Source organism: Falco cherrug, chromosome 2 (genome assembly GCF_023634085.1).
Source record: "Falco cherrug isolate bFalChe1 chromosome 2, bFalChe1.pri, whole genome shotgun sequence".
NCBI classification, from domain to species: Eukaryota; Metazoa; Chordata; class Aves; order Falconiformes; family Falconidae; genus Falco; species Falco cherrug.
Genome location: NC_073698.1, coordinates 68,850,618 through 68,858,628, shown reverse-complemented (window position 1 = coordinate 68,858,628; position 8,011 = coordinate 68,850,618). Strand labels below are relative to the sequence as shown.

The following is an 8,011-nucleotide window of genomic DNA, read 5'->3' as shown; positions in this document are numbered from 1 at the left end:
CCCGTCTCCGCGCCGGCCCGGCCGCCTCGGCGAGTACCGGGGGGCAGGCGCTGCCCCCGGTGCCCGAGCCCCCTGGCCGGTACCCGGCCGGCCGGCGGCGGGCTGGCCCGCTCCCAGCCCGAGCACCTGGCGGCGGCTGCGACCAGGCCCCCGCCCGGGCGCTCCCGCGGCGCCTGACAGCGGCCGCCCGGGCCCGGGGGCGGCGGGGGCGGCGGCGACTGCGGCGGGGCCGGGTCGCGGCTTTGCCCCGCGGGGGCGGCCCCGGGGGCGGCCCGGGAGGGAGCGGGACGCCGCGGCCGGCCGGCGGCGCCGCGCCGGGACTCGCCCCGTCACCGGGGAGGAGGCGGAGCCGGAGCCGGCGGGGCCGCGGCGGCGGCAGGTGCCGGCGGCGGCGGGATGGTGGCGGCGGCGGCCGGCGCGGGGCCGTAGGGCAGCGGCGCGCCCGGCCGACAGCGGGGACGCCATGGGCAGCGGCGGCGGCCCCCCGCGCCCCGCCGCGCCTCTGCTGCCGGTGCTGGCGGTGCTGGCGGTGCTGGCGGCCGGGGCGGCGGAGGCGCGGGCCACCTCGGAGAGCCAGCTGCCCGGCGCCGCGGCGATGGGCACCGGCACCCCGCCGAGCCCCAGCGGCACCGCTTTCGAGGAGACGCGGCTCCACGTCTTCACCCTGGACTACCCCCACGTGCAAATCCCCTTCGAGATCACCCTCTGGATCCTGCTGGCCTCCCTCGCCAAGATCGGTGAGCGGGGCCCTCGGGCGACCCCCCCTCCCCTGCCCTCCCGGGCCGCCCCCCCGGGCCCGCCGCGGGCAGCCGGGCTGGGGCGCTCCGTGCCCGGCGGCGGGGGCGCGGGGGCGGGGGCGGCCGGGGCTGATGCTCCTTCGCGGGGCGGGATGCCCGGGCGTGACAGGGCTGGCAGGACACGGGTTGTTCTCGGTGAGGAAACGTGCGGAGGAGAGAAGCGGTGGTTACCTCCAGCCCCCGGCAGCGGCGCGCAAACCCCGGGCTACGAGGACTGTAAACCCCGGAGCGCACCCGGTGCGCGGCTGACTTTCCCCCGCTCGCCCTGCGGTCATTGAGCGCTGCCTTCTTTCTCTTAAAGTAGCACCGGGCATAATGACAGTTTCAGAGGAGAACAACGGATCGATGGAAAGCAAATATTTATGAGCGTAGAGTAAGCCTCCTCCTGCTTTCCCACCATTCACTTAGCGTCCCGAGAAAGGCAAAAAAAGACAGCGCTGAATGAGTAAGGAAGGCCACCTCTTCCCTCATGTGGAACACACTTGTACTGCATAGTTTCACTGAGTTTTGGGCAGCTCGTATGTAATGCTTTTAATGAGCTTTCTACTTCCCAAACAGAGAAGTGGGCACAGTGTAACAATCTAAGGAACGTCAGGAAGTGGTGTACTAAAGAGCTGTTTAAAATCAGTATGTCTCTATAAATTATGAACTTTGTGTCTTCTTACCTAGAAGATAGTCTTAATGTAAGGATTAAATCCGTGGTAACAAAGGTTTGTTTACTCGCACTCCAGTTATTTGATTCAGAACTCTGAATTTGCAGCACAGATTTCCATAAAAATCTGTGGTCATACTCATTTTGATAAAACTTCGACTTCTGCTGGTGGCATTTAAATAGACTGTCACATTCCGGTTAGTGGCCAGGTTAATTAGGAGTCTGCAAAACCAGCAATTTGCACTTACCTGCTGCCACAGCTAGCGTTGTGGCTGAGGGCCTGATCATCTACCCCAGCAACTTGCTATGGCTGCATTACTTTCTGCAGAAATATTGTATGTTGCATCCATTAAGGATGCATGTATCTTGATGCATTAAGGATGCTTGCATCTTGATGCATTAAAGATGCATGCTTAGTCTTGAGTATGTGTTTAGGCAGTTGCAGAATTGGGAGAGAGTCCAAATGTGATATGCTCAAGCATATCATGAATTGTAATAGCCAGAAAATACAGAGTTTCATAAAGAACTTAGCCAGTTGAGTGCTGTAAAAGTGCTCTGGCTTCTGGGTTTAGATGCAGCAAGAACTCTTGAATAAGCTGACTAGTGAAAAAAGTTTTTGTTTTATTAAAGATTACAGGGAAGCTGTTTGAAATGTAAGTGCACATACATGCACATTAATATATAATTTATATAGGACTGTGCATTCCAGCTACCATGACATTTTGCTAGTGCATAGGCATCTAAAAAGTAAAGAAAAAAAATTACTTAACTAATTTTCTGATCTGAGTGCTTTACAGTAAATACGCATATAGCACAGATGAGGAAAAATGCATATGATTTTTAAATCCCTTCAGTTATACCAAATGAAAGCCAGTGTGGCTAATCTAGGGCATTACCTCTGCTGTTACGAGCGTGCATGCGCCAAGCAATGAAGGCCAGGTCCAGGAGAGGCCGTAGGTGTGGCAGTGCTCAGCTTCACCACACCTATCTGCAGGCACCCTGACTCCGGGACTGGAATTAGGAACATCCAGTTCTTACTCCTGGAGTTCTGTCTGTGCTTCCTTATCCAGTGAGTGCATCAGGTAAACCATCCCAGGATAGGCTGCTGTCGCTCCCAGGTCACATTCCCACAGCACTGATTGTGCCTTCTTTTATATTGAAGGTAGTCCAGATGGGCAGCTCTCTAACCACCGAGATACAGAAATGTCAGCTCTGCCACGTCCTACTCTGTTACTAAGAGTGGTCCGTGTGTCTCAGTTCAAAGGGACGGAGGGTTTTTTTCCAGACCGTCTCACTGCCTGTAGCCCAGAGAGCAGAGCGAGGAGGCTGTTCCGTGCATTCCTCTCCCCAGTGTTTCCTGCTAGGCAGCACTGGCATCTCACCCCTGTCATGCCAGGCTGCATGAAATCCACCTCAAGACTCACATGCTGCCCAGGAAACTTCGGTGCTTAATCTGGCATCGCAAATTCCTTTCTGGGGCTAGGTGCTGAATGCTTACGCTTGGCATTGCCGGGTAGCAAACCTTTACGAACGGAGCCCTAAGGTCTTTTCAGCGGCAGGTTGCTCAGAAGGTAGGGCCGCATTTAACAACAGCTCTCACAATGTGTGAAGGATCCCAAAGGCAATTCTGTTGCAGCACTTGCTTATCACCTGACGAGTCTTTTTGAACAAATGTGTCTTCACTGGAGAGCAGTTTCACTGGAGCTGAAATGTTCCAGCATTCGCTGATTTTTATAGGGGGATTTACCTGAAAGGTTCTTCCGATCCTGGCTGTGATCATGTCATTGTAGGCTAGGTTTAGAGGGAGCAAGAAAGACAGCATGAGAAAGGAAAACCTGAAGTTGTAAAGCAGAACTCAAACATTTTGACAAGGTACATTTTCACAAAGACATTAGAAACATGGTGCTTTTTATTTCAGCACAGAACAAGGGCACATTTTGAAATCTAAGAAATTGCCTTGAACGGAATTGTTATTTTCTGGCTACCTCTACTTACTTACTATCTTGTGTGGTGATACCACATAGGAGGTATGTTACATGCTGGTGGACTCTGTGAGTAAATAAGGTGGGACCCAGTGCACCCGAAGTATGCTGCAGTCTCTAGGTAGTGAGACTAGCCTACTTACCTCTCAGTTTTGCTTAATTCTTATGCTGTTAAACCTGCACAATGTTGTCTAACTGATACAGATTACACTTACTTCTGCGTTTAATCACAAATGTATGATTAGAAGCGTTTCTTCTGGGAACTGAGCTGATACCCTTCCAACACTTTGTTCCTGAAAAAAGGTTTTAAGCTGCTCGGAGGGCCCTTGGAAAACTCACGTATAATCAGAAGTACACGTCTCAGTGTCCTTTCCAGCATCAGACCGTGCTGGATTTTATCCAAGAAATAGGAAGCTTTTAGCTTGAAGAACAGTGAGCTTGCACTTCACTTGTCCTATTGCCCAAAGGCCTGAGGGTAAGCATCTTCCACACTGTTGAAGTTGGGTCACTGCATACTCAGGATCCCAAGAACACGGTCAGAGGAGGAGAAAATGGCTGTAGTCCTGGGTTCAACATAAAAATCTGAGTATCCATGTACTGCAGGGGATCTGCTCCCAGGACGCTCCTGACCATGTGGCTGTGGATCCATCAGAGCAGAGAAGATGCCCCTCATTCTGCAGGGCACCTGTGCCTGACTTGATGTGCACTGGGTTCTAAATCCTAGCTCTCTGCCTTTAAATGGGGAACCCCAGCCTGTCCCTGATCACCTCTGAATGCTTTGCATGGAGGCAGGCAGTCTTTCAGGAGTTTCGATGCTCTTTACTTGGATAAAAAGGACACTGAACATAGTGGGAGCCTTTCCACTACCTTTAAGGATAGACGAGGCGCAGTCCCAAAAGCTCTGGGAGGGTGTGAACTTCCCAAAGAATGACTTGTAAAGAAGGAAAGAAGCAGATTTTTATTTTTATATTCACAATGGGCACTTCATTGCTGTTGCGTTACAACTGGTTGGGATGTTTTTTGCTTTCATTAAAAGCTGCATTTACAAAAATTCCCTCCTTTTCAATTTTTATTGTGAAAATAATTTGAGATACTTTTGAAGGGCTTAAAAATCTTTTAGCAAAATATACTTACTCCGGGGAAACTTCAGTCACTGTGCTACTGCAGAAACTAAGGCAAACCATAAAATGTTAATGTGGAAGTGGCTGAAAGGTGAAGAGTCAAGTCTTCAACCACAAATTCTTGTGTTTCCAGGGTCAATACCTGTTCTACTAAAATAGGATATTGGTGATTACAGTTTCGAGGAATGATGGTGGATTTGGCAGTCCTTCAAAGGAATCACATAGGCTGTGTTTCCAAATATTAAAAACCAGTCTGTGTTTATCCAGAAGGGAAGAAAATGCAGCTTGAGCTGCTTGCTTTGAAAAATAGTTTTCACCGTTATAGAATGTGTAAGCAAAAAATCTGTGGATTAAAACAGCTTTCCCCTTGGTCCTTCTTAACCATTTGGTTTTTGTCATTATAAGTTCAGGCTTTCTTTTACCTGGAAAAAAATCTGTGATGAAGGGAGAATTAACAAGATAGGTCTTAGAAGATACAGAAGCCTGACATTGGGAAACTGGATGTGAGCTATACCAAGCTTGCATTAGTTTGAACTATACCAAGCTTGCATTAGTTTAACTGTTTCAACTACAGGTGTGAATTTTACTGAAATGGTTTTACTGAAATAGACGCCCGTTATTACCACACCCAGTGTTTCCGTGCAGCTCTCATTTAAAATAATTTAAATGCTTTTTAGTTAGGCAGGAATTGTGGGATCTTGTGGGTGTGGATAGTTTTCTATGTAATTATGTGGGCCAAATATAGATAAGGAGGAGCCTGGAAAAGATTGGCATCACTAAGACCTGGAATGTGACCTTGGTGCTTAAGGTTGATCATTCCATTAGATTGGCCAGAGTGAGCTCCTTCAAAACTTTTCCCATTCATTACCAAAATTATCCTTACAACAGCCAACTTCTATAATTAATGGAAATCTTTAAATCAAAACTGCATGGCTTCAAGAGTTTTTGTAGGCTGAGGAACATTCAACCATTAAATCCTCATTCAGAACTGGTTTTATCCATTTTTTCAGTACTTTGCACAGATTTTTATGAGAGACTCCTGACACTACCACAATTCACATGATACAGAAGAACAAGCATAATAATACAAGCTACAACTTATTGTCACTTTATGGAAAACATGTTGCTTCTGGTGAAATTAATTTGGAGGCTCTGCTAAAATTAAAAGAGTAATTGTGTCTGTAAGTGCTTCTTCAGGGTGGCTGGGGAAGTGACCATGGGTGACTGGGTGCAGGTCATATGCTGGATCCACTCCCTAGCATTGAGACTCTAGAAGACTTGTAAAAATAAAATTAATGTACTCCTTAAACTCCTTTGTGAAGCTGTACATGGAGGAAGGAGTGGTTAGTATGACTTTTTTTTTTTTTTTTTTTTTCTCTAGTGAGATGTAATTTGCCCTAGAAAACCGTTTGGGTTTTGTTTCTGGAGTATTCCACATGGCAAACCCCCCGCGCTTTCACAAACAGAACCCTTGCACACAGTTCCCCAGCCAGCCTAGCTATTAACTGGAACGCCTGGCTATTGAATTGTCTCTCCACCAAATTAACTGAATTAACCATCCTAGCTGACACATTCGCCTTGACCTGTTGTGGTTGTCCAGTTCAGTCTTTGCAATGAAAATGGAATTGCCCTGCAACCACTGTTTGTTTCCTATAGAATCTAAGATAATAGAATCCAGAATAATATTTTGGATTCTGTACAAATAACCACTTCACTTTCTTGTGTTTGAATTTCCTTTGAAGGCTTTCATCTGTATCACAAGTTGCCCTCAATAGTACCTGAAAGCTGTCTCCTTATTCTGGTTGGATTGCTTCTTGGTGGGATTATTTTTGGAGCAGAGGAGAAGTCTCCGCCTGTAATGAACAGTGATGTTTTTTTCCTGTATCTTTTACCACCCATTGTACTCGACGCTGGATATTTTATGCCAACTCGTCTTTTCTTTGAGAACTTTGGTACCATATTCTGGTATGCTGTGGTGGGCACGCTCTGGAATGCCATTGGCATTGGAATTTCACTTTATGGAATTTGCCAGATCAGTGCATTTGGTTTGACTGATATCACATTGCTGCAGAATTTGCTTTTTGGCAGCCTCATTTCAGCTGTGGATCCTGTGGCGGTGTTAGCTGTTTTTGAAAATATTCATGTCAATGAGCAGCTTTACATCCTGGTGTTTGGAGAGTCTTTGCTGAATGATGCTATAACTGTGGTAAGTTACTTGGTAAATGACTAGCTGATAAAAATGATAAATGGTTGTTTGCACATCACTCCATTATATTGCTTTGTATCTGGTTATTACAGCTTGCTAATAGATGGAAGTCAAGGAGTGCTACTGTGTTTTTGTAATTCTCTGAACTTGAGATTCAGAAACTATGGTAGTCTTACTGTACCAGAGTAATGTGTAATGGTAACGTATTTGCTCTAGGGATTTTACTACCTGATCTCTTTGGTTTCTGTATCTTTGAATTCTGTTACTTCCGTAATCAGAAACTGGAGTTTTTCCTCACCTGCAGAAATGTCATGGGGCAGGAGAGGGAAACGGGTCGATGTGCGGTGTCCCAGAATGTTCACAGGGAGAATGGGCAAGTCATTGTGTTGGCGCAGGACCCGGCTGATGCTGGCCTTTTGCATGTGCCCATCCAATTGGAACTGCCCTGAGACCACCAATACGTTTGTCCCAGGCTACAGATGAGATAGGACAGGCATCTGGAAGCAGTAATTTCTAATCATTAACTAGCTGGACTGGGTTTGTGGTGCTGACCTGAGGACAGCAATTCGCAAATTCCATTAACACCCCCAATGCTCCTCATTTGTACCTGATGACACCGTGGCTGGGACATTACTCCATTTATCCATGCCTTACTTGAAATCCTGCCTGTGACAGCTATGTCCTGGGATGCTGTTTTGTGAGACTCAGAGGTCCAGTTTTTCATATGCCAGAAGGATCGGAAGGATTCACGAATTGGGTCCATACATTCCCTGTCTCTGTCACTGACTTCTTATTCCTATCCCATTCTATGCACAATTGTCCTTCCGTTTTCCACTTTTGTAGGACTTTGCCTCATCTGCTTAATGCATGTATATCTCATCATCTAACGTGACCCTTGGTACTGATAATTTCTTTTGTGTCTGTGGGAGTGCTGTTTTCTTTTTCACTTTTGCTTCATGCTTTACCTGATTCTGTTGCTACCCAGCCAGCTGAATTGCATCCTCTCTTATGGGCTTGCTTTAAAGCCTAGCTTTTTTCATTAGCTTACAGCTGAAACCGGCTGCCATTATTAAACTGGTACTTAAGCCAGTCCTGAAAATAAGAGGGTGTAAATACTGAGTTTCAAAAGGCTTAGCACTGCATCCATAGCTGTGTCTGTCTATTCACTTGTACTGGCCACTCATACGGTGGAATTCTTTTTATACAAGTTTTTCTGGGGGAAAAAGGTCTGGGTTTATGTTAATGTAAAACTT

The 8,011-nt window shown here is 47.4% G+C and overlaps 1 protein-coding gene across 1 annotated transcript in view; it reads left to right on the top strand.

Annotated features, from left to right (window-relative positions):
* The first annotated feature begins 303 nt into the window (after positions 1–303).
* The window catches only part of SLC9A2 (solute carrier family 9 member A2), a 38,419-nt gene continuing 30,711 nt past the window's right edge, over positions 304–8,011 (top strand). The window contains exons 1-2 of the mRNA XM_055702473.1: positions 304–737; positions 6,295–6,758. Coding sequence (XP_055558448.1) covers positions 464–737; positions 6,295–6,758 — 738 coding nt within the window. The 5' untranslated portion in view covers positions 304–463. The remainder of the gene's footprint in view (positions 738–6,294; positions 6,759–8,011) is intronic.